This window comes from Mustelus asterias, unplaced genomic scaffold, assembly GCF_964213995.1.
Source record: "Mustelus asterias unplaced genomic scaffold, sMusAst1.hap1.1 HAP1_SCAFFOLD_432, whole genome shotgun sequence".
Taxonomy (NCBI): domain Eukaryota; kingdom Metazoa; phylum Chordata; class Chondrichthyes; order Carcharhiniformes; family Triakidae; genus Mustelus; species Mustelus asterias.
The window spans coordinates 33,323-61,098 of NW_027590387.1; the positions used below are offsets into that span (position 1 = coordinate 33,323).

The window sequence follows — 27,776 nt, forward strand, 5'->3', positions numbered from 1 at the left end:
CACTGCTGCCTCACAGCGCCTAGCACTGCTGCCTCACAGCGTCCAGCACTGCTGCCTCACAGCGTCCAGCACTGCTGCCTCACAGCGTCCAGCACTGCTGCCTCACGGCGCCTAGCACTGCTGCCTCACGGCGCCCAGCACTGCTGCCTCACGGCGTCCAGCACTGCTGCCTCACGGCGTCCAGCACTGCTGCCTCACAGCGCCTAGCACTGCTGCCTCACAGCGCCTAGCACTGCTGCCTCACAGCGCCCAGCACTGCTGCCTCACAGTGCCTAGCACTGCTGCCTCACGGCGTCCAGCACTGCTGCCTCACTGCGCCCAGCACTGCTGCCTCACAGCGCCTAGCACTGCTGCCTCACAGCGCCTAGCACTGCTGCCTCACAGCGCCAAGCACTGCTGCCTCACAGCGCCTAGCACTGCTGCCTCACAGTGCCCAGCACTGCTGCCTCACAGCGTCCAGCACTGCTGCCTCACAGCGTCCAGCACTGCTGCCTCACAGCGTCCAGCACTGCTGCCTCACAGCGTCCAGCACTGCTGCCTCACAGCGCCCAGCACTGCTGCCTCACAGCGCCCAGCACTGCTGCCTCACAGCGCCTAGCACTGCTGCCTCACAGTGCCCAGCACTGCTGCCTCACAGCGTCCAGCACTGCTGCCTCACAGCGTCCAGCACTGCTGCCTCACAGCGTCCAGCACTGCTGCCTCACAGCGCCTAGCACTGCTGCCTCACAGCGCCTAGCACTGCTGCCTCACAGCGCCCAGCACTGCTGCCTCACAGCGTCCAGCACTGCTGCCTCACTGCGCCTAGCACTGCTGCCTCACTGCGCCTAGCACTGCTGCCTCACTGCGCCCAGCACTGCTGCCTCACTGCGCCAGCACTGCTGCCTCACAGCCCCTAGCACTGCTGCCTCACAGCGCCCAGCACTGCTGCCTCACAGCCCCTAGCACTGCTGCCTCACTGTGCCCAGCACTGCTGCCTCACTGCGCCGAGCACTGCTGCCTCACAGCCCCTAGCACTGCTGCCTCACAGCGCCCAGCACTGCTGCCTCACTGCGCCGAGCACTGCTGCCTCACAGCCCCTAGCACTGCTGCCTCACTGCGCCTAGCACTGCTGCCTCACTGCGCCTAGCACTGCTGCCTCACTGCGCCTAGCACTGCTGCCTCACTGCGCCTAGCACTGCTGCCTCACTGCGCCTAGCACTGCTGCCTCACTGCGCCCAGCACTGCTGCCTCACTGCGCCCAGCACTGCTGCCTCACTGCGCCCAGCACTGCTGCCTCACTGCGCCTAGCACTGCTGCCTCACTGCGCCCAGCACTGCTGCCTCACTGCGCCCAGCACTGCTGCCTCACTGCGCCCAGCACTGCTGCCTCACTGCGCCTAGCACTGCTGCCTCACTGCGCCCAGCACTGCTGCCTCACTGCGCCCAGCACTGCTGCCTCACTGCGCCCAGCACTGCTGCCTCACAGCGCCCAGCACTGCTGCCTCACTGCGCCCAGCACTGCTGCCTCACTGCGCCTAGCACTGCTGCCTCACTGCGCCTAGCACTGCTGCCTCACTGCGCCCAGCACTGCTGCCTCACTGCGCCGAGCACTGCTGCCTCACAGCCCCTAGCACTGCTGCCTCACAGCGCCCAGCACTGCTGCCTCACAGCCCCTAGCACTGCTGCCTCACTGTGCCCAGCACTGCTGCCTCACTGCGCCGAGCACTGCTGCCTCACAGCCCCTAGCACTGCTGCCTCACAGCGCCCAGCACTGCTGCCTCACTGCGCCGAGCACTGCTGCCTCACAGCCCCTAGCACTGCTGCCTCACTGCGCCTAGCACTGCTGCCTCACTGCGCCTAGCACTGCTGCCTCACTGCGCCTAGCACTGCTGCCTCACTGCGCCTAGCACTGCTGCCTCACTGCGCCTAGCACTGCTGCCTCACTGCGCCCAGCACTGCTGCCTCACTGCGCCCAGCACTGCTGCCTCACTGCGCCCAGCACTGCTGCCTCACTGCGCCTAGCACTGCTGCCTCACTGCGCCCAGCACTGCTGCCTCACTGCGCCCAGCACTGCTGCCTCACTGCGCCCAGCACTGCTGCCTCACTGCGCCTAGCACTGCTGCCTCACTGCGCCCAGCACTGCTGCCTCACTGCGCCCAGCACTGCTGCCTCACAGCGCCCAGCACTGCTGCCTCACTGCGCCCAGCACTGCTGCCTCACTGCGCCTAGCACTGCTGCCTCACTGCGCCTAGCACTGCTGCCTCACTGCGCCTAGCACTGCTGCCTCACTGCGCCTAGCACTGCTGCCTCACTGCGCCTAGCACTGCTGCCTCACTGCGCCTAGCACTGCTGCCTCACAGCGCCTAGCACTGCTGCCTCACAGCGCCCAGCACTGCTGCCTCACAGCGCCTAGCACTGCTGCCTCACAGTGCCCAGCACTGCTGCCTCACAGCGTCCAGCACTGCTGCCTCACTGCGCCCAGCACTGCTGCCTCACAGTGCCTAGCACTGCTGCCTCACAGTGCCCAGCACTGCTGCCTCACTGCGCCCAGCACTGCTGCCTCACAGTGCCTAGCACTGCTGCCTCACAGCGCCCAGCACTGCTGCCTCACTGCGCCTAGCACTGCTGCCTCACTGCGCCTAGCACTGCTGCCTCACTGCGCCTAGCACTGCTGCCTCACAGTGCCTAGCACTGCTGCCTCACAGCGCCCAGCACTGCTGCCTCACTGCGCCCAGCACTGCTGCCTCACCGCGCCTAGCACTGCTGCCTCACAGCGCCCAGCACTGCTGCCTCACTGCGCCCAGCACTGCTGCCTCACCGCGCCCAGCACTGCTGCCTCACTGCGCCCAGCACTGCTGCCTCACTGCGCCCAGCACTGCTGCCTCACTGCGCCTAGCACTGCTGCCTCACTGCGCCTAGCACTGCTGCCTCACTGCGCCTAGCACTGCTGCCTCACAGCGCCCAGCACTGCTGCCTCACAGCGCCCAGCACTGCTGCCTCACTGCGCCCAGCACTGCTGCCTCACTGCGCCTAGCACTGCTGCCTCACTGCGCCCAGCACTGCTGCCTCACTGCGCCCAGCACTGCTGCCTCACTGCGCCCAGCACTGCTGCCTCACTGCGCCCAGCACTGCTGCCTCACTGCGCCTAGCACTGCTGCCTCACTGCGCCTAGCACTGCTGCCTCACTGTGCCCAGCACTGCTGCCTCACAGCGCCCAGCACTGCTGCCTCACAGCGCCCAGCACTGCTGCCTCACTGCGCCCAGCACTGCTGCCTCACTGCGCCCAGCACTGCTGCCTCACTGCGCCTAGCACTGCTGCCTCACTGCGCCCAGCACTGCTGCCTCACTGCGCCCAGCACTGCTGCCTCACTGCGCCTAGCACTGCTGCCTCACTGTGCCCAGCACTGCTGCCTCACAGTGCCCAGCACTGCTGCCTCACAGTGCCCAGCACTGCTGCCTCACAGTGCCTAGCACTGCTGCCTCACAGTGCCCAGCACTGCTGCCTCACAGTGCCCAGCACTGCTGCCTCACAGCGCCTAGCACTGCTGCCTCACAGCGCCTAGCACTGCTGCCTCACAGTGCCTAGCACTGCTGCCTCACTGCGCCCAGCACTGCTGCCTCACTGCGCCCAGCACTGCTGCCTCACAGCGCCCAGCACTGCTGCCTCACAGCGCCTAGCACTGCTGCCTCACTGCGCCCAGCACTGCTGCCTCACAGCGCCCAGCACTGCTGCCTCACAGCGCCCAGCACTGCTGCCTCACAGTGCCCAGCACTGCTGCCTCACAGCGTCCAGCACTGCTGCCTCACAGCGTCCAGCACTGCTGCCTCACTGCGCCTAGCACTGCTGCCTCACAGTGCCTAGCACTGCTGCCTCACAGTGCCCAGCACTGCTGCCTCACAGTGCCCAGCACTGCTGCCTCACAGCGCCGAGCACTGCTGCCTCACTGCGCCCAGCACTGCTGCCTCACTGCGCCCAGCACTGCTGCCTCACAGCGCCTAGCACTGCTGCCTCACAGTGCCTAGCACTGCTGCCTCACAGCCCCCAGCACTGCTGCCTCACAGTGCCTAGCACTGCTGCCTCACAGTGCCCAGCACTGCTGCCTCACAGTGCCCAGCACTGCTGCCTCACAGTGCCCAGCACTGCTGCCTCACAGTGCCCAGCACTGCTGCCTCACAGTGCCCAGCACTGCTGCCTCACAGCCCCCAGCACTGCTGCCTCACAGCCCCCAGCACTGCTGCCTCACAGTGCCCAGCACTGCTGCCTCACAGCGCCCAGCACTGCTGCCTCACAGTGCCCAGCACTGCTGCCTCACAGTGCCTAGCACTGCTGCCTCACAGTGCCCAGCACTGCTGCCTCACTGCGCCTAGCACTGCTGCCTCACAGCGCCTAGCACTGCTGCCTCACTGCGCCTAGCACTGCTGCCTCACAGTGCCCAGCACTGCTGCCTCACTGCGCCTAGCACTGCTGCCTCACAGTGCCCAGCACTGCTGCCTCACCGCGCCAGCACTGCTGCCTCACAGCGCCAGCACTGCTGCCTCACAGTGCCTAGCACTGCTGCCTCACAGCGCCCAGCACTGCTGCCTCACAGCGCCAGGGACCTGGGTTCAATTCCGGCCTTGGGTCACTATGTGAAGTTTGCACATTCTCTCCGTGTCTGCGTGGGTTTCCTCCCACAGCCCAAAGATGTGCGGGTTAGTTTGACTGGCCATGCGAAATTGCCCCGAGTGTAGGGGGATCAGCAGGGTAAATATGTGGGGCTATGGGAATAAGGCCCGTGTGGGATTGTGGTCGGCGCAGACTCGATGGGCCAATGGCCTCCTTCTGCACTGTAAGGATTCTATGATTCTAGGTCAGCATGGTTTCATTCCATGGGCAGACGAGTTCAGAGAGTTAATTTTTCAAAAAAATAATTTACAGGATGTGGGCTTTGTTGGTCCAATCAAATGATTTGCTCATTCGGAATGGCCGTCGAGAAGGTGGTGGTGAGCTGTCTTCTTGAACAGCTGCAGTCCACGTAGTGCAGGGACACCCATAGTGCTGTTAGGGAGGGAGTTTCAGCGACAGTGAAGGAACGGCAAGATATTTCCAAGTCAGGATGGCGTGCAGCTTGGAGGGGAACCTCCAGGCGGTGGTGTTCCCAGATATCTCCTGCCCTAAATCTCTCAAGGCGGGAGCAGTCATGGGTTTGGAAGATGCAGCCGAAGAAGCCTGTGTGAGTTACTGCAGTGCATCTTGTAGATGGTACACACGGCTGCCACTGTACATCGGTTGTGGAGAGAGTTAATAGCCAGGGTGTGGAGATGCTGGGATTGGACTGGGGTGGGCACAGTAAGAAGTCTCACAACACCAGGTTAAAGTCCAACAGGTTTATTTGGAATCATGAGTTTTTGGAGTGCTGCTCCTTCATCAGGTGAGTGGAGGTTAGTTCACAAACACGGCCAACCTCCACTCACCTGAGGAAGGAGCGGCGCTCCGAAAGCTCGTGATTCCAAATAAACCTGTTGGACTTTAACCTGGTGTTGTGAGACTTGTTACTGAGAGGGTAATGTTTGTGAATGGAGTGCCAGTCAAGTGGGCTGTTTTGTCCTGGATGATGTTGAGCTTCTTGAGTGTTGTTGGAGCTGCACTCGTCTAGGCGAGTGGAGAATATTCCATCACACTCCTGACTTGTGCCTTGTAGCTGGTGGACAGGTGTTGGGGAGTCAGGAGGTGAGTTACTCAGTGTTTCTGACCAGCTCTTGCAGCCACAGTATTTATCAGGATCGGCCAGTTCAGTTTCTGATCAATGGTAACTCCAGTATGTTGATAGAGATTCAGTGATGGTAATGCCATTGAAGGTCAAGGGCGATGGTTACATTCTCTCTTGTTGGAGATGCTCACTGCCTGACATTTCAAAGTTACTTGCCACTTGTCAGCCCAAGCCTGAATATTGTCCAGGTCTTGCTTCACTTGGACCTGGACTGCTCTCCTGCTGTCCCTATACTCATGACCAACATCACTGACTCGCATCTCTTATGGGCTATTCTGTATCTAACCCCATGCTGTACCTGTCCTGGGAGTGTTTGATGGGGACAGTGTAGAGGGAGTTTTACTCTGTATCTAACCCCATGCTGTACCTGTCCTGGGTGTGTTTGATGGGGAGAGTGTAGAGGGAGCATTACTCTGTATCTAACCCCGTGCTGTACCTGTCCTGGGTGTGTTTGATGGGGAGAGTGTAGAGGGAGCATTACTCTGTATCTAACCCCGTGCTGTACCTGTCCTGAGAGTGTTTGATGGGGACGGTGTAGAGGGAGCTTTACTCTGTATCTAACCCCGTGTTGTACCTGTCCTGGGTGTGTTTGATGGGGACAGTGTAGAGGGAGCTTTACTCTGTATCTAACCCCATGTTGTACCTGTCCTGGGTGTGTTTGATGGGGACAGTGTAGGGGGAGCTTTACTCTGTATCTAACCCCGTGCTGGACCTGTCCTGGGTGTGTTTGATGGGGACAGTGTAGAGGGAGCTTTACTCTGTATCTAACCCCGTGCTGGACCTGTCCTGGGTGTGTTTGATGGGGACAGTGTAGAGGGAGCTTTACTCTGTATCTAACCCCGTGCTGGACCTGTCCTGGGTGTGTTTGATGGGGACAGTGTAGAGGGAGCTTTACTCTGTATCTAACCCCATGCTGGACCTGTCCTGGGAATGTTTAGGAGACTGTTCCACTCTATCCCCTGTGCTGAGCAAATATTTTAGGACAAAAATTAACTTGAAAGAAACTGCAAAGAGATTTACATCTCCAAATTCATAACTATTGGTACATTCTAGATGGGGAGAAGGAAAGCTGTCGGCACAGATCAGTCTGGTTATGAACAAAGTGCACATTTCTGCATGGCTGCTGGTCCTCGTCCTCACAGAAATCCCTCACATCCTGTGGGGCCACAAAGGGGCTCCCTGAGCAAACAACATCACAGTTGCAGCGTGAATGATAGTTTTATGGGACCCTGAGATTTACAAGGCATTTAATGCAGGGGCACAGGAAATGTTTGTTTCCATCCCAATAATTCCTCACAGATCTCAAAAATGCCCTGATTTAGCCAAAACTGATGTACGACGTGAGGGATCAGGGAAAGAGGGATCGGACAGAGACACACACAAAGAGAGAGGGAGAAAGAGAGAGAGAATAAAGAGGGATCGGAAAGCGTTTGACAAAGTACCTCATGGTAGGTTGGTGAAAAAGGTTGGATTTCATGGGATAAAGGGGGAGGTGGCTAGATGGGTGGAGAACTGGCTTGGTCACAGAAAACAGAGGGTGATAGTGGAAGGGTCTTTTTCCGGCTGGATGCCTGTGACTAGTGGTGTTCCGCAGGGCTCTGTATTGGGACCTCTGCTGTTTGTGATTTACATAAACGATCTGGAAGAAGGTGTAACTGGGGTGATCAGTAAGTTTGCAGACAACACGAAATTGGCTGGACTTGCAGATAGGGAGGAACATTGTCAGAGGCTACAGATGGATATAGATAGGCTAGAAATTTGGGCAAAGAAATGGCAGATGGGAGTTCAATCCAGATAACTGCGAGGTGATGCATTTTGGTAGAAATAATGTAGGGGGGAGCTATACGATAAATGGCAGAACCATAAAGGGTGTAGATACGCAGAGGGACCTGGGTGTGCAAGTCCACAGATCCTTGAAGGTGACGTCACAGGTGCAGAAGGTGGTGAAGAAGGCATATGGCATGCTTGCCTTTATAGGACGGGGCATAGAGTATAAAAGTTGGGGTCTGATGTTGCAGATGTATAGAACGTTGGTTCGGCCGCATTTGGAATACTGCGTCCAGTTCTGGTCGCCACACTACCAGAAGGATGTGGAGGCTTTGGAGAGAGTGCAGAGGAGGTTTACCAGGATGTTGCCTGGTATGGAGGGGCTTAGTTATGAGGAGAGATTGGGTAAACTGGGGTTGTTCTCACTGGAAAGACGGAGGATGAGGGGAGACTTAATAGAGGTGTATAAAATTATGAAAGGCATAGATAGGGTGGACGGTGGGAAGCTTTTTCCCAGGTCGGTGGTGACGTTCACGAGGGGTCATAGGTTCAAGGTGAGGGGGGGTAGGTTTAACACAGATATCAGAAGACATATTTTACACAGAGGGTGGTGGGGGCCTGGAATGTGCTGCCAGGCAAGATGGTGGAGGCGGACATACCGGGAACGTTTAAGACTCATCTAGATAGCCACATGAACAGAGTGGGAATGGAGGGATCCAAAAGAATGGTCTAGTTTGGACCAGGGAGCAGCGCGGGCTTGGTGGGCCGAAGGGCCTGTTCCTGTGCTGTATTGTTCTTTGTTCTTGTTGTTGGAGGGAGAAAAGAGGGATCGGAAAGAGGAGGGAAAAAGAAGGGATTAGAGAGAAGCGGGGAGAAAGGAGGGATCAAAGGAAGGGTGAGAGAGTCAGAAGTTTACAGCATGGAAACAGGCCCTTTGGCCCAACTTGTCCATACCGCCCTTTTTTAAAAAAAAATCTCCAAGCTAATCCCAATTGCCCGCATTTGGCCCATGTCCCTCTATACCCATTTTATCCATGTAACTGTCCAAATGCTTTTTAAAAGACAAAATTGTACCCGCCTCTACTATTACCACCTCTGGCAGCTTGTTCCAGACACTCACCACCCTCTGAAAAAATTGCCCCTCTGAACCCTTTTGCATCTCTCCCCTCTCATCTTAAACCTATGCCCTCTAGTTTTAGACTCCCCTACCTTTGGGAAAAGATATTGACTATCTAGCTGATCTGTGCCCCTCATTATTTTATAGACCTTTTTATAGAGTGGGGAGAAAAGATGGCAGGGGAGAGAGGGGGAAAGAAAGAGAGAGGAGATATGAGGGAGAAAGAGTTGGAGACAGGAGAGAAGTGAAAGGGGGATGAGAGGACAGCGAGGGGCTGGAGTGACAGAAGAGATTTGAATATTATTACTGGATGGTTCAGAAGTATTCCTGACCTGAAAGGCAGTGGAAATCTGGAACTATGAGGATTTAGGTACAAGGAGGTGAAGTTCAGCTGGAAGATCAGCACATTGGTTAGCACAGCTGCTCCACAGCACCAGGGACTCAAGTTCAATTCCAGCCTTGGGTCACTGTGTGTGGAGTTTGCACATTCTCCTCGTGTCTGCATGGGTTTCCTGTGGGCGCTCCAGTTTCCTCCCACAGTCCAAAGATGTGGTTAGTTGGATTGGCCATGCTAAATTGACCCTAGTGTCAGGGGGATTAGCAAGGTGTGGGGTTATGGGGATAGGGCCTGGGTGGGATTATGGTTGGTGCAGACTCGATGGGCTGAATAGCCTCCTTCTGCACTGTAGGGATTCTATGATTCTACGAAAAGACTGCAGATGCAGGCGATTAATTGAAATTTTCAAGGTTGAGATCATGGATTTTATTTTAGCATGAATATCAAGACAACTAAGCAAAGGTAGGTAAATGAAGTTGGGATACAGATCAGTCTTGATCTAATGGGGACAGCACAGAAGGCAGGAGGGGGCTGAGTGGCCTCTTCCTGATCCTATGAACGGATTCCAGTTTCACGCAACGAGAAGACCTCAATCAGAGTCTGTGGTCAGAGGAAGACGCGGTCCCGCGTGCGGAACAATGGGGGTGGTCTACGTCGTCGCCAGTGGCTCACAAGCTGGAGGATGTTGCGGCCTCATCCCGGAGAGGTGTCAAGAATCAAAGGAGCAGAGGGGAATGTTGGAGGCCATTGGGCCCATCGCGCTGGCTCTTTGAGAATGGTGTCAAATTAATCCCACTTCCCTACACTCTCCTGCAATTTGCACCCCTGCATTGCAATCAACACGGTATTTATTGAATCTGCTGCCACTGTCCTGTTGGGCAGCACATTCCAGTTCACAACAGTCTGACTCGAAAATAAATCGTTCCACATCTCCCCTCTGGCTCTTTCGCCAATAATCTGAATCCGCGTCCCTCCTTCCTGTGGAAACAATTTCTCCGAAATACTCTCAAAACCCTTCATGATTTTGAACACCTCGATTAAATCTTCCCTTAACCTGCTCTGCTGTAATAAAAATGGTAAGAAGTCTAACAACACCAGGTTAAAGTCCAACAGGTTTATTTGGTAGCAAAAGCCACTAGCTTTCGGAACAGGCTGTTCCTTCGTCAGGTGGAGTGGGAGTTCTGATCACAAACAAGGCACGAAGACACAAACTCAATTTACAGAATAATGATTGGAATGTGAGTCTTTACAGCTAATCAAGTCTTAAAGGTACAAACAATGTGAGTGGAGGGAGCATTAAGCACAGGTTAAAGAGATGTGTATTGTCTCCAGACAGGACAGCTTGAGAGATTTTGCACATCTAGGCAGGCTGTGGGGGTTACAGATAGTGTGACATGAACCCAAGATCCCGGTTGGGGATCCGGCTTCTCTCGACTCCCAGGTAACTGTCATCTCACGTCACTGGTTCCATCCATTAAATTTTGCCTGTGCCCTCTCCAAGCCCTTCCTCAAATGTGGTGCGTAGAAATGCTCACAATACTTCTCTTTTTAATTCATTTGTGGGACATGGGCGTCGCTGGCCGGCCAGTTATTTATTGCCCATCCCTAGTTGCCCTTGTTCAGAAGGCAGTTGAGAGTCAACCACATTGCTGTGGCTCTGGAGTCACATGTAGGCCAGACCGGGTAAGGATGGCAGATTTTCTTCCCTATTTTGATTTGATTTATTGTCACATGTATTAACATAGTGAAAAGTATTGTTTCTTGTGCGCTATACAGAGAAAGCATACCGTTCAGAGAAGGAAAGGAGAGAGTGCAGAATGTAGTGTTACAGTCATAGCTAGGGTGTAGAAAAAGATCAACTTAATGCGAGGTAGGTCCATTCAAAGGCCTGACAGCAGCAGGGAAGAAGCTGTTCTTGGAGTCGGTTGGTACGTGACCTCAGACTTTTGTATTTTTTAGCCGCCAGAAGGAGGACATTAGTGAACCAAACGGGGTTTTTCTGACAATCGACAATGGTTTCATGGTCATCATGAGATTCTTAATTCCAGATATTTTTTATTCAATTCAAATTCCACCAGCTGCCGTGGCAAGATTCGTACCCGAGTCCCCAGAACATTAGCTGAGTTTCTGGGTTAATAATCTCGGGATAATGCCACTCGGCCATCGCCTCCCCTTCTGCTGGGGGAAGGGGGAGGGGGGGGCTAACCAAATTCTTCACTGAATGCTTTGATAATTGATACAGATCCGAAATAGGTCACAGCCACAAGGGAATGCCCAGAATTGGGTGTATGGATCACCAATTCGAGGGGGAAGCTGCAGCAAATACAATATCGAACCGCCACCTTTTGCTGGATTTCGGCCTCCATCCCTGGGAGCGAGTCTCCAGGAATTAAATTTTGACTTTGCATGGCCCAAGGAAAGTTGCTTGGGTGTGTCCATACCTGCAGCAAAGATGGGAACAAAGGCCGTGGGAAGGTGCATTTGACATATCTGTCTGCCAGAATCAGGGTGGGGATTCTGGAGAGCTTAATTTCTATTCATGGCGAGCCCAGCATTTATTACTCATCCCTAATTGCCCTCCATTCAATCACGGTCGTGGTGAACTACCTTCTTGACTGCAACTGAATGGCTTGCTCGGCCTTTTCAGAGGGCAGTTGCTGTCAGCCTGGGAGTCACATGTAGGCCAGACCGGGTCAGGGCAGCAGATTTCCATCCCTAAAAGGGCATTAGTGAATCAGATGGTTTTTATGGCATCCAAAATGACATCTTCCCCCCCCACACCAAAACCTCCAACTTTCCCCAGTCTCGTAACAAACCCCAAGTTTGACATCTCCTAACCTCTGAAGTAACTTTGTTTGTCCTCTTCCTGAGCGCAGTGTTTGCCTCGGTTTCTCAGTATAGGATTAATTTTAAAAATTATTTATTGTGTGGAAACCAGATAGGTAGGTTCAATAAGGCATGTGGGAGTCAGTTTTTAAAATGATTAATCACAGGAGAATCAAACACCCAATTTACAACAATGCTGGGAGGGTAACACACAGATTGAAACTTTGGCAACAAACAAAACAAGAGTTGATGATAAAACACGTTTTTGGACACATTACAACTCCCTCCCAAACACCAGGTTAAAAATGCCCAGGGCTTGAAAGTAGAATCATAGAATCCCTACAGTACAGGAGGTCGCCATTCGGCCCACCAACCACAATCCCATCCAGGTCCTATTCCCATAACCCCACACATTTACCCTGCTAATCCCCCAGGCACAAGAGTCAATTTAGCACGGCCAATCCACCTAACCCACACATCTTAAAGTAAAGTTTACTTATTGTCACAAGTAGACTTACATTAACACTGCAATGAAGTTATTGTGAGAATCCTTTAATCGCCACACTCCGGCACCTGTTCGGGTACACCGAGGGAGAGTTTAGCACGGCCAATGCACCGAACCAGCACGTCTTTTGGACTGTGGGAGGAAACCGGAGCACCTGGAGGAAACCCAGGCAGACATGGGGAGAACGTGCAGACTCTACACAGACAGTGACCCAAGCCGGGAACCGAACCTGGGTCCCTGGCACTGTAAGGCAGCAGTGCTAGCCACCATGCCGCCCTTTGGGATAGAAGGGAGAGGTTCAAGTCTCCTCACGTCACAGAGCGCTTCATGTATCCCACCCCAGCCTCAGGGCAGTCAGCCTAGACAAAAGACCAACTTTATTGAGGAATTGAAATGCCTGAGCCAGAACACCAATCCCAGTTAAGATCTCGGGTACATTATCTGAACGGGCAAATATTAAAAACACACAAAATCCTGTCAGAGCCCAAAAGGTAACAGCCAGATTTGAGGTAGGGGAATCAGCCAGGGCTCAATGAATCGAAAGGTCGTGGATTGAAGATCCACACTAGGATTTGAACATGTAATCTATAGGCCGACATACCTCCAGTGCTATTACTGGGGGAGTGCTGCAGTGTCACAGGCTGGTACGAGTCATTAAACCAAGCCACTCTTCACCCTCTAGGGTGGGCACGAGTCCTACAACCACTAGAAGAGTTAAGGCGAGTTTCCCTCTCATGTTCTGGGATAACATTTATCCCTCATCCAACATCTACAAAGGGTTGTTTGGTCATTTATTTCATTATGGTTTGTGGGAGCTTAGTGCATGCAGGTTAGGTTTCCCTACATTATAACTGTGACTATACTTCAAAAGTACACCACTGCCTGTGAAACGTTTCTGAGATGTTCGGAGGCGGTAAATGGCACTGTAGAAATTCAGGTTTTCCTTTCTAACCTCTCATCAAAAGGGAGTTTCGAAACCGTGTTGATGACAAAGAATCTCCTTAGGTGGGGCCCACTCAATTTAACAACTCTGCCAAAGATCTGCACACCTGGCGCTCTGGGACTGGGCTGCTGAGGCAATCCTGCAGCCCCCACTCCCCCTCCCAGTAGGCTCTGCTTGGAGGGAGCAGAGCAAACTCAGACTCTTCACTTCCCCACACTCTGGAGACTAAGCTACAACTCCTTGGGGCGTTTTGTTCATTTTTCACTCTTCGCTTTCTGTTTAAGAAAAAGAACCTTGTAGCAACTCTCTGCCCTTTTCTGAACACTGAATTCCACTTCTCTTAGAACAGGACAGCACAGAACAGGCCCTTCGGCCCACGATGTTGTGCCGAGCTTTATCTGAAACCAAGATCAAGCTATCCCACTCCCTATCATCCTGGTGTGCTCCATGTGCCTATCCAATAACCGCTTAAATGTTCCTAAAGTGTCTGACTCCACGATCACTGCAGGCAGTCCATTCCACACCCCAACCACTCTCTGCGTAAAGAACCTACCTCTGATATCCTTCCTATATCTCCCACCACGAACCCTATCACTATCTCCAAAGTGCTCTCCCACAACCAAATCTAACACTTGGCCCGGTTCATTTCCCAGTACCAAATCCAATGTGGCCTCACCTCTTGTCGGCCTATCCACATATTGTGTCAGGAAACCCTCCTGCACACACTGCACAAAAACTGCACCATCCGAACTATTTGACCTACAAAGATTCCAATCAATATTTGGAAAGTTAAAGTCCCCCATGACAACTCTTGAAAGACAAAAATCCCAGCTCTTGCTTCTGAGGGTTATTTTCTCTCCATTATTTCTTTCTATATTTCTCTAAACTTGTGACTGTACCGGCCAATTCGGGTTTGCTCTGACTGTCCCTCAGGGTCTGGTAATATCCCAACATGGAAGAAGCCAGAGAGTGGTTGTGGAGGATTGCTTCTCTGAGTGGAGGCCTGTGACTAGTGGTGTGCCGCAGGGATTAGTGTTGGGTCCATTGTTGTTTGTCATCTATATCATCATAGAATCATAGAAACCCTACAGTGCAGAAGGAGGCCATTCGGCCCATCGAGTCTGCACCGACCACAATCCCACCCAGGCCCTACCCCCACATATTTTACCTGCTAACCCCTCTAACCTACGCATCCCAGGACTCTAAGGGGCAATTTTTTTTTTTTTTTAACCTGGCCAATCAACCTAACCCGCACATCTTTGGACTGTGGGAGGAAACCGGAGCACCCGGAGGAAACCCACGCAGACACGAGGAGAATGTGCAAACTCCACACAGACAGTGACCCGAGCCGGGAATCGAACCCGGGACCCTGGAGCTGTGAAGCAGCAGTGCTAACCACTGTGCTACCGTGCCGTCCAGATCATTGATAATGTGGTAAATTGGATCAGCAAGTTTGCTGATGATACAAAGATTGGAGGTGTAGTGGACAGTGAGGAAGGTTTTCAAAGCTTGCAGAGGGATTTGGACCAACTAGAAAAATGGGCTGAAAAATGGCAAATGGAATTGAACGCAGACAAGTGAGAGATATTGCACTTTGGAAGGACAAACCAAAGAAGAACGTACAGGGTAAATGGTAGGACTCTGAAGAGTGCAGTTGAAAAGAGGGATCTGGGAATACAGGTACAGAATTCCCTAAAAGTGACGTCACAGGTGGATAGGGTCGTAAAGAGTGCCTTTGGTACATTGGCCTTTATAAATCGGAGTATCGAGTATAAAAGTTGGAGTGTTATGGTAAGGTTATATAAGTCATGATGTGGAGATGCCGGCGTTGGACTGGGGTAAACACAGTAAGAAATAAACCTGTTGGACTTTAACCTGGTGTTGTTAAACTTCTTACAAGGTTATATAAGGCATTGGTGAGGCCGAATTTGGAGTATTGTGTACAGTTTTGGTCACCTAGTTACAGGAAGGATGTAAATAAGATTGAAAGAGTGCAGAGAAGGTTCACAAGGATGTTGCCGAGACTTGAGAAGCTGAGTTACAGAGAGAGATTGAATAGGTTGGGACTTTATTCCCTGGAGCGTAGAAGATTGAGGGGAGATTTGATAGAGGTGTATAAGATTTTGATGGGTATAGATAGAGTGAATGCAAGCAGGCTTTTTCCGCTGAGGCTAGGGAAGAAAAAAACCAGAGGGCATGGGTCAAGGGTGAAAGGAGAAAAGTTTAAAGGGAATATTAGGGGGGGCTTCTTCACGCAGAGAGTGGTGGGAGTGTGGAATGAGCTGCCGGATAAAGTGGTAAATGCGGGGTCACTTTTAACATTTAAGAAAAACTTGGACGGGTTCATGGATGAGAGGGATGTGGAGGGATATGGTCCAAGTGCAGGTCAGTGGGACTAGGCATAAAATGGTTCGGCACAGACAAGAAGGGCCAAAAGGCCTGTTTCTGAGCTGTAATTTTCTATGGTTCTATCTCACTCCTCACACCTCTCAAGCCACAGGCAGTGTCCTTGTAACCCACTTTATCCTCATCACCAGTGTAATGATGTTCGCTTGCAGATTTCGTTAGGAACACAAAGGGTATTTAAAGGCAAAACTGTAGAGGCTGGCCGCCCCCCAGCCCCTACATGTCTTCTGCCCAAGTGAGAGCTCCACCCCCTGAGGTGATTACCCCACTCTCAGTTCCAATTGGTCCCTCAAGCCAGGTGACTCTCTTCTGCTGTGCTGCCCTTAAAGGGACAATCACCACACTGATCATATAACAAACATTGGAAGGCATTCCACCCGAGGGAAAAGTCAGGTTGAGACTGATAGAGGAGTGGAAGCTTCCCCAAGAGTCAGTCCAATGGCTGAAGGAAGTTTGAAGTCGCAGAGGGATCTGTCGACAAGGATTTTCATTTCAATGTTTGGGGAGGAAAAGGAAAGATCAACAAAGGCTTGGCAAGATGGTCATAATGTGCAACACTGACTTGACAGTTTTAGATCAGTTGGGGGTGGGTTGGCAATTGGTTGAAGAACAGAGGAAGACCATTCGGCCTGTGGGGTCTGTGCCAGTCTCCTGCAAGAGCAACTCAGCTAAAAAGACCATAAGATGTAGGAGCAGAAATAGGCCATTCGGCCCATCAATCCAGCTCCACCATTCAATGAGGTCTGATGTGATAATCCTCAACTTCACTTTCCTGCCTTATCCGTATAACCCTGGATTCCTTTAATGATCCCACAATCCTGCCCTTTCCCTGTAATCCTGCAAATTATTCTTTAGGGAATGCCCAACAATGTGAAGGACAAATTGACTGATCTTGGCAAATGAGTAGGACATGTAGGGTTTTGATATCAGCACAGGGGTTGAACAGGATCACCCCAAGGCAGAATCTGTGGAGAGAAGCAGAATTAATGTTTCAGGTCAAGATGACCTTTTGAAGAAAAGGACAAAGACCGCAAACATAATTGTTTCTCTCTCCACAGATGCTGCATGGTAAGCTTTTCCAGCTTTTAGTTTTTATTTCAGATTTAAAGTTTTTTTTTTATTAGTGTCACAAGTAGGCTTACATTAACACTCCAATGAAGTTACTGTGAAAACCCCCTAGTCGCCACACTCCGGCGCCTGTTCGGGTACACTGAGGGAGAATTTAGCACGGCCAATGCACCTAACCAGCACGTCTTTCAGACCGTGGGAGGAAACCGGAGCACCCGGAGGAAACCCATGCAGACACGGGGAGAACGCGCAGACTCCACACAGACAGCAACCCAAGGCGGGAATTGAACCTGCATCCCTGGTGCTGTGAGGCAGCAGTGCTAACCCACTGTGCCACCCTGGATTTCCAGCATCTGCCATACTTTGCCTCTGTACAGAAAATAAGCTTCTTTTGTACTTGCGTTCCTGATCACAGAAGATCCCCCAACAACCCCACACACATCCCCCTCCCTCCACATGTACACACACCCCGAACACACACCCTCTACTTACTTTGTGAGTCCAGGAATGTTATCTCTGGAGGTACCATAAACCCTACACGATTTGTAGATTTTCTTCAATACCTTGTTCCCACCACTGTGATCCCTACAAAAGCAAAAAAGAGTGAGAGGGGGGGAGTGAGCTAGATCAAATATTAAAGTTAAAACTCAGTATGATGTTGGTTATCCAAAGCCTTTCAGGGATCTGGGGCAATGACGTGTTTACGGAGTTAGATTGTAGATCAACCGTGACCTCATCGAGGGACTGTACAACAATACAGAATGACAAGCAGAGTGGCAGAGAAGGGGAGAGAGGAAGGGAAGAAATAACCTAAAATACATTGGGCTCTGTAGGGCTGTTGGGGGCTGGGTGCAGTGGGGGGGGTAGCAGGGCTTTGGGAGCCATCACGGCGAGTGAAACCGATGGGGTGCTGTGTTGAGAGCCTGTACCTGCTCGGCGAGTGGGCTGGAGGAGCTGGAGAGCAAGGTTTTTTTAAACGATTGTCTTCCAGGCAATGTTTTTGGAAATGGTACTGGCCGATTCACAGAGACGAAATAAAAACCTGTGCGCGCAGATCATAGGGCCACTGAATGCATGCCAGGACTGTCTCCACTCCATTGCTGTCTCGGAGCTCGCACCCCTATTGCTCAGTCTGTGACCCCAGCAGGAATCACTACCCATTGCTCCAATGCGCTACAGTTATCAAGAACACCATCATATTCCAAGGTTTATCAGTACGAGTGTCTCACTACTCCAAAACGAAAAGGCAATACACACTGCCATGCAAACCCAAGCAGTCATATGATCCTGTATTTATCCTAGGTCACCAGATTGCAACCGGATCAGCACCAGCCAGCATAATTAAGGAGCCCACGCACCCCGGACATTCTCTCTTCCACCTTCTTCAGTCGGGAAAATGAGGTCACGTACCAACCGACTCAAGAACAGCTTCTTCCCTGCTGCTGTCAGACTTTTGAATCGACCTACCTCGCATTAAGTTGATCTTTCTCTACACCGTAGCTATAACTGTAACACTACATTCTGCTCCCTCTCATTTCCTCCTCTATGAACGGTATGCTTTGTCTGTAAAGCGTGCAAGAAAGAATACTTTTCACTGTATACTAATACATGTGACAATAAATCAAATCAAATCAAATCAGGATCAGCACCAGCGGTGAGGGGGCTAGGAGGGAATCTAACTGATATCCATACAGCAACCCTTCACTGGAAAAAAGTCTGTGTGGATGACACCTCAGGCTCAGTTGTGATGCCTCAACAGTCCAATATCCCACCAGCACAACCTGCCCAGGTTTGTGGATAAAGAATAACCCACTGTCGTTACTAAACTGCAGCTCAACACAAGTCATTACTTCAATCACAGAAAATACACTGACAATAAAAACCACTCACTCACCTGATGAAGGAGCAGTGCTCCGAAAGCTCGTGATTCCAAATAAACCTGTTGGACTTTAGCTGGGTGTTGAGAGACTTCTTACTGTGCCTATCCCAGTCCAACACCGGCATCTCCACATCAATAAAAACTAGAACGAAACTCAGAACTCACCAGTGCTTATGTGTCGTGAGGATAGCTTCCAGAGTCGCACCTTCCCGCTCAAGACATGCCTGAAGAATCAAAATGAAACAAGATTTTTTGGGAGCATATTTGTAGACTCAATGAAATGTGTGTAAGCAACCTCTCCATTTTCCCCAACCAGTACCGGCAAGTTAAATAAGTATTTCCTGTGCACTCTACACTGTCCCCATCAAACTCTCACCCACCTGATGAAGGGACAGCCTGTTCCGAAAGCTAGTGGCTTTTGCTACCAAATAAACCCATCAAACACTTCCAGGACAGGTACAGCACAGGATTAGATAGAGTAAAGCTCCCTCTACACTGTCCCCATCAAACACTCCCAGGATAGGTACAGCACAGGGTTAGATACAGAGTAAAGCTCCCTCTACACTGTCCCCCATCAAACACTCCCAGGACAGGTACAGCACGGGGTTAGATACAGAGTAAAGCTCCCTCTACACTGTCCCCATCAAACACTCCCAGGACAGGTACAGCACGGGGTTAGATACAGAGTAAAGCTCCCTCTACACTGTCCCCCATCAAACACTCCCAGGACAGGTACAGCATGGGGTTAGATACAGAGTAAAGCTCCCTCTACACTGTCCCCCATCAAACACTCCCAGGGCAGATACATCACGGGGTTAGATACAGAGTAAAGCTCCCTCTACACTGTCCCCCATCAAACACTCCCAGGACAGGTACAGCACGGGGTTAGATACAGAGTAAAGCTCCCTCTACACTGTCCCCCATCAAACACTCCCAGGACAGGTACAGCACGGGGTTAGATACAGAGTAAAGCTCCCTCTACACTGTCCCCATCAAACACTCCCAGGACAGGTACAGCACGGGGTTAGATACAGAGTAAAGCTCCCTCTACACTGTCCCCCATCAAACACTCCCAGGATAGGTACAGCACGGGGTTAGATACAGAGTAAAGCTCCCTCTACACTGTCCCCCATCAAACACTCCCAGGACAGGTACAGCACGGGGTTAGATACAGAGTAAAGCTCCCTCTACACTGTCCCCCATCAAACACTCCCAGGACAGGTACAGCACGGGGTTAGATACAGAGTAAAGCTCCCTCTACACTGTCCCCCATCAAACACTCCCAGGACAGGTACAGCACGGGGTTAGATACAGAGTAAAGCTCCCTCTACACTGTCCCCATCAAACACTCCCAGGACAGGTACAGCACGGGGTTAGATACAGAGTAAAGCTCCCTCTACACTGTCCCCATCAAACACTCCCAGGACAGGTACAGCACGGGGTTAGATACAGAGTAAAGCTCCCTCTACACTGTCCCCATCAAACACTCCCAGGACAGGTACAGCACGGGGTTAGATACAGAGTAAAGCTCCCTCTACACTGTCCCCCATCAAACACTCCCAGGACAGGTACAGCACGGGGTTAGATACAGAGTAAAGCTCCCTCTACACTGTCCCCATCAAACACTCCCAGGACAGGTACAGCACGGGGTTAGATACAGAGTAAAGCTCCCTCTACACTGTCCCCCATCAAACACTCCCAGGATAGGTACAGCACGGGGTTAGATACAGAGTAAAGCTCCCTCTACACTGTCCCCCATCAAACACTCCCAGGACAGGTACAGCACGGGGTTAGATACAGAGTAAAGCTCCCTCTACACTGTCCCCCAGCAAACACTCCCAGGACAGGTACAGCACGGGGTTAGATACAGAGTAAAGCTCCCTCTACACTGTCCCCCATCAAACACTCCCAGGACAGGTACAGCACGGGGTTAGATACAGAGTAAAGCTCCCTCTACACTGTCCCCATCAAACACTCCCAGGACAGGTACAGCACGGGGTTAGATACAGAGTAAAGCTCCCTCTACACTGTCCCCATCAAACACTCCCAGGACAGGTACAGCACGGGGTTAGATACAGAGTAAAGCTCCCTCTACACTGTCCCCATCAAACACTGCCAGGACAGGTACAGCACGGGGTCAGATATAGAATAAAGGCGAGTTTGGACAAACCTCCCCGACACACTTCGTACAGGAGATTTGGTCAGCAGATACTGGGAAACCATTTCACTGCATTGGCCCGGATTGTCTGACTTAATGCAACCCAATGTCCAGAGCCACTTTCTAACTATTGCATGTACAGGGAGCAGACAGCCAGCCACTTGTCCAGGTTCTGGGCAAAAGCTCACATAGTCCCGAGGACACACACCTCGCAGCAGGGCACCAGGGGCTCGAGCCTGCTGGCAGGTTATGATCCTGTGTGCTGTGCCATGCAGAGCGGGTGGCATGATGAAGGAAGGCAGGCAGGAGAAAACGGACATTTATCCAGGAAAGACCAGCAGCTTACCTGGACAATCAGTGGATCGGAAGGATCAACAGCGACAGCTACATTTGTGTCCAAGTCGATAATCAAGTAGCCATAATTGTCTGTCAGTATGGGGACTGGAAGAATTTTCACACCTAAAGGCAAAATGGACAGATCACCACATGGACAGAAATTGTGAAGCCTCTGTGGACACTTCCCAAATGACACACACTACAACAACCCTCACCAATCACCAGCACCCCCCAGTCTCTCCTGCGATGGCTGAATAGTCCAATCCTGGAGCTGCAGACATTGTAAGAAGTCTAACAACACCAGGTTAAAGTCCAACAGGTTTATTTGGTAGCAAAAGCCACACAAGCTTTCGGAGGGGCTTAGCGCTCCGAAAGCTTGTGTGGCTTTGCTACCAAATAAACCTGTTGGGACTTTAACCTGGTGTTGTTAGACTTCTTACTGTGTTTACCCTAGTCCAATGCCAGCATCATGGCTGCAGACATTGCCAGAGATGGGCAGGTGGTGTCTGGGGCGGCATGGTGACACAGTGGTTAGCACTGCTGCCTCAGAGCGCCAGGGACCCAGGTTCGATTCCCGGCCTCGGGCCACTGTCTGTGTGGAGTCTGCACATTCTCCCGGTGTCTGCATGGGTTTCCTCCGGTGCTCCGGTTTCCTCCCACTGTCCAGAAGACGTGCTGGTTAGGTGCATTGGCCGTGCCAAATTCTCCCTCAGTGTACCTGAACAGGCACCGGAGTGTGGCGAATAGGGGATTTTCACAGCAACTTCATTGCAGTGTTAATGTAAGCCTACTTGTGACACTAATAAACTAAAAACTTTATGTTTCATCAACTCCAACACTGGGGAAGAATAATGGTGGGACGGGTCTGTCACTATAACACTGGGGTACAGTACTGGTGGGACAGGTCTGTCACTATAACACTGGGGTACAGTGCTGGTGGGACAGGTCTGTCACTATAACACTGGGGTACAGTGCTGGTGGGACAGGTCTGTCACTATAACACTGGGGTACAGTGCTGGTGGGACAGGTCTGTCACTATAACACTGGGGTACAGTGCTGGTGGGACGGGTCTGTCACTATAACACTGGGGTACAGTGCTGGTGGGACGGGTCTGTCACTGTATAACACTGGGGTACAGTGCTGGTGGGACGGGTCTGTCACTGTATAACACTGGGGTACAGTACTGGTGGGACAGGTCTGTCACTGTATAACACTGGGGTACAGTGCTGGTGGGACAGGTCGGTCACTATATAACACTGGGGTACAGTACTGGTGGGGATGGGTCTGTCACTGTATAACACTGGGGTCCAGTACTGGTGGGGACGGGTCTGTCACTGTATAACACTGGGGTACAGTGCTGGTGGGACAGGTCTGTCACTATATAACACTGGGGTACAGTACTGGTGGGGATGGGTCTGTCACTGTATAACACTGGGGTACAGTACTGGTGGGGATGGGTCTGTCACTGTATAACACTGGGGTCCAGTACTGGTGGGGACGGGTCTGTCACTGTATAACACTGGGGTACAGTGCTGGTGGGACGGGTCTGTCACTGTATAACACTGGGGTACAGTACTGGTGGGACAGGTCTGTCACTGTATAACACTGGGGTCCAGTACTGGTGGGGACGGGTCTGTCACTGTATAACACTGGGGTACAGTACTGGTGGGGATGGGTCTGTCACTGTATAACACTGGGGTACAGTGCTGGTGGGGACGGGTCTGTCACTGTATAACACTGGGGTACAGTGCTGGTGGGGACGGGTCTGTCACTGTATAACACTGGGGTACAGTACTGGTGGGGATGGGTCTGTCACTGTATAACACTGGGGTACAGTACTGGTGGGGATGGGTCTGTCACTGTATAACACTGGGGTACAGTACTGGTGGGGATGGGTCTGTCACTGTATAACACTGGGGTACAGTACTGGTGGGACGGGTCTGTCACTGTATAACACTGGGGTACAGTACTGGTGGGGATGGGTCTGTCACTGTATAACACTGGGGTACAGTACTGGTGGGGATGGGTCTGTCACTGTATAACACTGGGGTACAGTACTGGTGGGGATGGGTCTGTCACTATGTAACGCTGGGATATCTTCTCTTCTCTCCTTTGGCAGTCCCTCAGGGTTGAGGATGATTTGCTTCCACTCTGGGGAGGGTGGGGTTGGTTAGTTTGGTGGCTCTGAGATAGTGAATAATCCAATCCTGAAGCCACAGACTGTGCCACAAAAGGGCGGGCAGTGCTTGATGAGGCGGGTGGGTAGGATGCTCTGGGTTCTGCCAGCTCTTTCCACTTGGCCTCTAAATTCTCCACCCGGTGACATTAGAGGTGATTGGTGCCTTCGGTAATGCTTCTTCAGGTTGTGTGTTCTTGGGGAAGCACACTCTGTTGTGTTAGGAGTGGGCTGGTCGAGTACCTTTGTTTTTCGGATGTTTTCTAGATGCTTCGTCTGAGGCCTGTTCTCTCGTGTGTGTCAGCGAATGCGCTGACGATGATTTATGACTCTGCCCCCGAGTGTGCAAACGCCTAGACATCATCTGCAGCTTGATGACAGAGGTTCGGGTGGTCTTGCTTCTGGCCTGGAAGTGTTGGAGGTTGAACAGCTTCCCCCGCTAGTCCTGTAGCTCCAGAGGGGAGCTTTACGGTGATGGGATGGAGTGCTGCAGCAAGGAGGATGCTGAAGAGCAGTGGTGCGATGACACAGCCCTGCTTGACCCAGTTTGCACTCGTCTTAGGTCTGTGATGGTTCTGTTGGTGAGAATCACGGCTTGCATGCTGTCGTGGAGTAAGCGGAGGATCGTGACTGCAATGTCCTAAATATGTTAGGGATTGTGGGCTTTAAGCAAAGAGATGTGGTTTACACGTGCTGATTCCAACCAACAACAACAGGTTTATTCTAGGAGCTCTTGCCCATACCGATTATGCGCTCAGGTCTTTGGATGGCACCTGAATCCATGGTCTTCTGTCCCCGATAGGAAATTGGTTCAATGGTAATAAAACTAGATCCATTGATTCCCCCAACTTCCAGTGTGTAAACTTCCCCGAACCCAACCGGCAAGGTTTTAAAAGAAAGCTGGAGGAGGAGGGCAGGGGTGGGGAGGAGGGGGTGGTTGGAATGAAGGGTGGCGTGGGGCCAACCTCTTCCTTTGATTGATCAGAGAACTTACCGTTAATAACCTTGGAACAGACAATGGAATGGCCGCTGGGATAATAATCTCGAGTCTTCTTCAATTGCTTCTTGTGAAAGATGTACCCTAGTCTGGTCCTTGTATACAGGGTGTATCTGAAAAGAGAACACTGGATATTAGCAGGTGGGGAGGGGAAGAGAAACAACGTGTCACACTTGAGTCACATTTATGGATTATCTTTGCACTAATTATGTACACAAGTCATCACTACTCAATTGGACGGATCGTTTTAGACCAGGGTTTGCAGTGGAGTTCCTCAGGGATCGATCCTCTCCCTGATATAAACAATCCAGATCTTGGCGGAAAGGGTATAATTTCAAAACTTGCGGATGATACAAAACTTGGGAAATGTTGAGAATCAAGAGGACCGTGTAGAACTTCAAAAAGACAGGTTGGTGGAATGGTCAGACACGCGGCAGATGCAATTTAACCCAGCCAAACGGGAGGTGACCTATTTTAGTACGAAGACTGAACAGAGACAATGCAACGCAGGAGCAGAGGAATGTGGGTATATATGTCACGAATGATTTAAGGAGGCAGGGCAAGTTGAGAAAGTGGGTAATAAAATGTCCAACACCTAGGGTTCATTCACAGGAGCACACAGTACAAAAACAAGAAAATTAGGTTAAACTTGTATAAAACACTGGATTGGCCTCAACTGGAGTACTGTGTCACTTCTGGGCACCACACTTTAGGCTGAATATGAGGGTTTTAGAGAGGGTACAGAAAAGATTCACAAGAAATGGTTCCATGGACAGTGGCAAATAGAATTTAACCCTGAAAAGTGGGAGGTAATGCATTTTGGGAGGACTAACAAGGCAAAAGAATGTACAATGAACGGTCTAGAAGTACAGAGGATTAAGGGAATCTTGATGTGCATATCCATAAATCTTGGAGAGCAGCACAGGTGGATAAGATGGTTAAGGCGACATATGGGATACTTACCTTTATTAGCCGAGGCACTGAGTACAAGAGCAGGGAGGTTATGATGGAGCTGTATAAAATGTGGATTTGATTTATCACATGTATTGGGATACAGTTAAAAGTATAGTTTCTTGCTATACAGACAACGCTTACCATACATAGGGAAGGAAAGGAGAGGGTGCAGAATGTAGTGTTACAGTCATAGCTAGGGAGTAGAGAAAGATCAACTTAATGCAAGGTAAGTCCATTCAAAAGTTTGACAGCAGCAGGGAAGAAGCTGTTCTTGAGTCAGTTGGTACGTGACCTCAGACTTTTGTATCTTTTTCCCCAAAGGAAGCTGGTGGAAGAGAGAATGTCTGGGGTGCGTGGGGTCCTTAATTATGCCGGCTGCTTTTTTGAAGCAGTGGGAAGTGTAGACAGTGTCAATGGACAGGAGGCTGGTTTGAGTGATGAACTGTGCTTTGTTCATGACCGTTTGTAGTTTGTGTTCTTGGACAGAGCAGGAGCCGTACCAAGCTGTGATACAACCTGAAGGAATGCTTCCTATGGTGCATCTGTAAAAGTTGGAGAGAGTTGTAGCCCACCAATGCCTCTACTTTCTCAGAAGACTAAGGAAATTTGGCATGTCAGCTACGACTCTCACCAACTTTTACAGATGCACCATAGAAAGCATTATTTCTGGTTGTATCACAGCTTGGTGTGGCTCCTGCTCTGCCCAAGACGGCAAGAAACTACAAAAGGTCGTGAATGTAGCCCAATCCATCATGCAAACCAGCCTCCCACCCATTGACTCTGTCTATACTTCTCGTTGCCTCGGCAAAGCAGCCAGCATAATTAAGGACCCCACGCACCCCAGACATTCTCTCTTCCACCTTCTTCCGTTGGGAAAAAGATACAAAATTCTGAGGTCACGTACCAACCGACTCAAGAACAGCTTCTTCCCTGCTGCTGTCAGACTTTTGAATGGACCTACCTTGCATTAATTTGATCTTTCTTTACACCCTAGCTATGACTGTAACAAACATTCTGCACTCACTGGTTTCCTTCTCTATGAACGATATGTTTTGTCTGTATAGCGCGCAAGAAACAATACTTTTCACTGCATGTTAATACATGTGACAAATAAATCCAAATCAAATCAACATTCCAAATTTCCTTAGTCTTCTGAGAAAGTAGAGGCGTTGATGGGCTTTCTTAACTATAGTGTCCACATGGGGGCTCCAGGACAGGTTGTTGGTGATCCAGACACCTTAAAACTTGAAGCTCTCGATCATTTCCACTTTATCCCCATTGATGTTGACAATCACTATGTTTTCTGAAGTCGACGACAATCTCCTTCGTTTTGTTGACATTGAGGGAGAGATTATTGTTGCCGCACCAGTTCACCAAATTCTCTATCTCATTCCTGTACTCTGTCTCGTCATTGTTTGAGATCCGACCCACTACGGTGGTGTCGTCAGCAAACTTGAAAATCAAGTTGGAGGGAAATTTGGCCACACAGTCACAGGTGTATAAGGAGTATAGTAGAGGGCGGAGGACAAAGACCTGTGGGGCATCAGTGTTGAGGATGATACTGGTGTTGCCCATCCTTACTGACTGCAGTCCGTGAGTTAGGAAGTCTAGGATCCAGTTGCAAAGGGAGGAGCCAAGCCCCAGGCTATGAAGTTTGGAGATGAGTCTCATGGGAATAATGGTGTTAAAGGCTGAGCTGTGTCTATAAATAGGAGTCTGACACAGGTGTTCTTGGGATGAGTGCCGGGCCAGGAAGATGGCGTCTGCTGTGGACCTGTTGCGGTGATAGGTAAACTGTAGTGGATCCAGGCAGTCCGGGAGGCTGGAATTGATTCGTACATGACTAGCCTTTCGAAGCACTTCATGATGATGGATGTCAGAGCCACCAGATGATAGTCATTAAGGCACGCTGCCTGGCTTTTCTTGGGTACCGGGATGATGGTTGTCTTCTTAAAACAGGTAGGGACCTCAGATTGGTGTAAAGAGAGGTTCATGATGCCTGTGAATACCCCCGCCAGCTGATCCGCACAGGACCCGAGTGCTCGTCTGGATACCCCATCAGGGCCAGTGGCTTTCTGTGGGTTGACTTTTGAGAAGGCGGCTCTGGCATCAGCAGTGGTGACCCCAGATATAGGTTCATTCGAGGCTCCCGGGGTGGAGGGCGTGCTCCCGCTGACCTCTTGCTCAAAATGGGCATAGAATGCGTTGATTTCGTCGGGGAGGGGATCGGAGCCAGCGATTTTACCTGCCTTCATCTTGTGGCTGCTGGGGCCACAGCTGGAGTCGTGTGTGCAGTTCTGGTCTCTACACTATATGAAGGAAGTGATAGCATTAGAGAGGGTGCAGAGGCGATTCACCAGGATGTTGCCTGGGCTGGAGCGTTTCAGCTACGAAGAGAGGCTGGTTAGACTGGGGTTGCTTTCCTTAGAGCAGAAAAGGCTGAAGGGGGACCTTATTGAGGTGAATAAAATTATGAGAGACAAAGATAGGAAGGAACTTTTCCTCTGGAAGAAGTGTCAATATGTGGAGCTGGTGTTGTTAAAACTGTTAGAAGTGTCAATAATCAGGGGGCACTGATT

The 27,776-nt window shown here is 51.3% G+C and overlaps 1 protein-coding gene across 4 annotated transcripts in view; it reads right to left on the reverse strand.

Moving 5' to 3' along the window:
- Positions 1-27,776, reverse strand: part of pnkd (PNKD metallo-beta-lactamase domain containing) — a 46,585-nt gene that overhangs the window by 12,863 nt on the left and 5,946 nt on the right. For 3 of the 4 annotated variants that reach the window (XM_078204703.1, XM_078204704.1, XM_078204705.1), the window contains exons 2-5: positions 24,241-24,356; positions 21,081-21,193; positions 18,742-18,800; positions 17,190-17,282 (exon numbers count right to left, since the gene is read on the reverse strand). In XM_078204703.1, coding sequence (XP_078060829.1) covers positions 17,190-17,282; positions 18,742-18,800; positions 21,081-21,193; positions 24,241-24,356 — 381 coding nt within the window. The remainder of the gene's footprint in view (positions 1-17,189; positions 17,283-18,741; positions 18,801-21,080; positions 21,194-24,240; positions 24,357-27,776) is intronic. The other variant, XM_078204706.1, reaches the window with a different exon arrangement.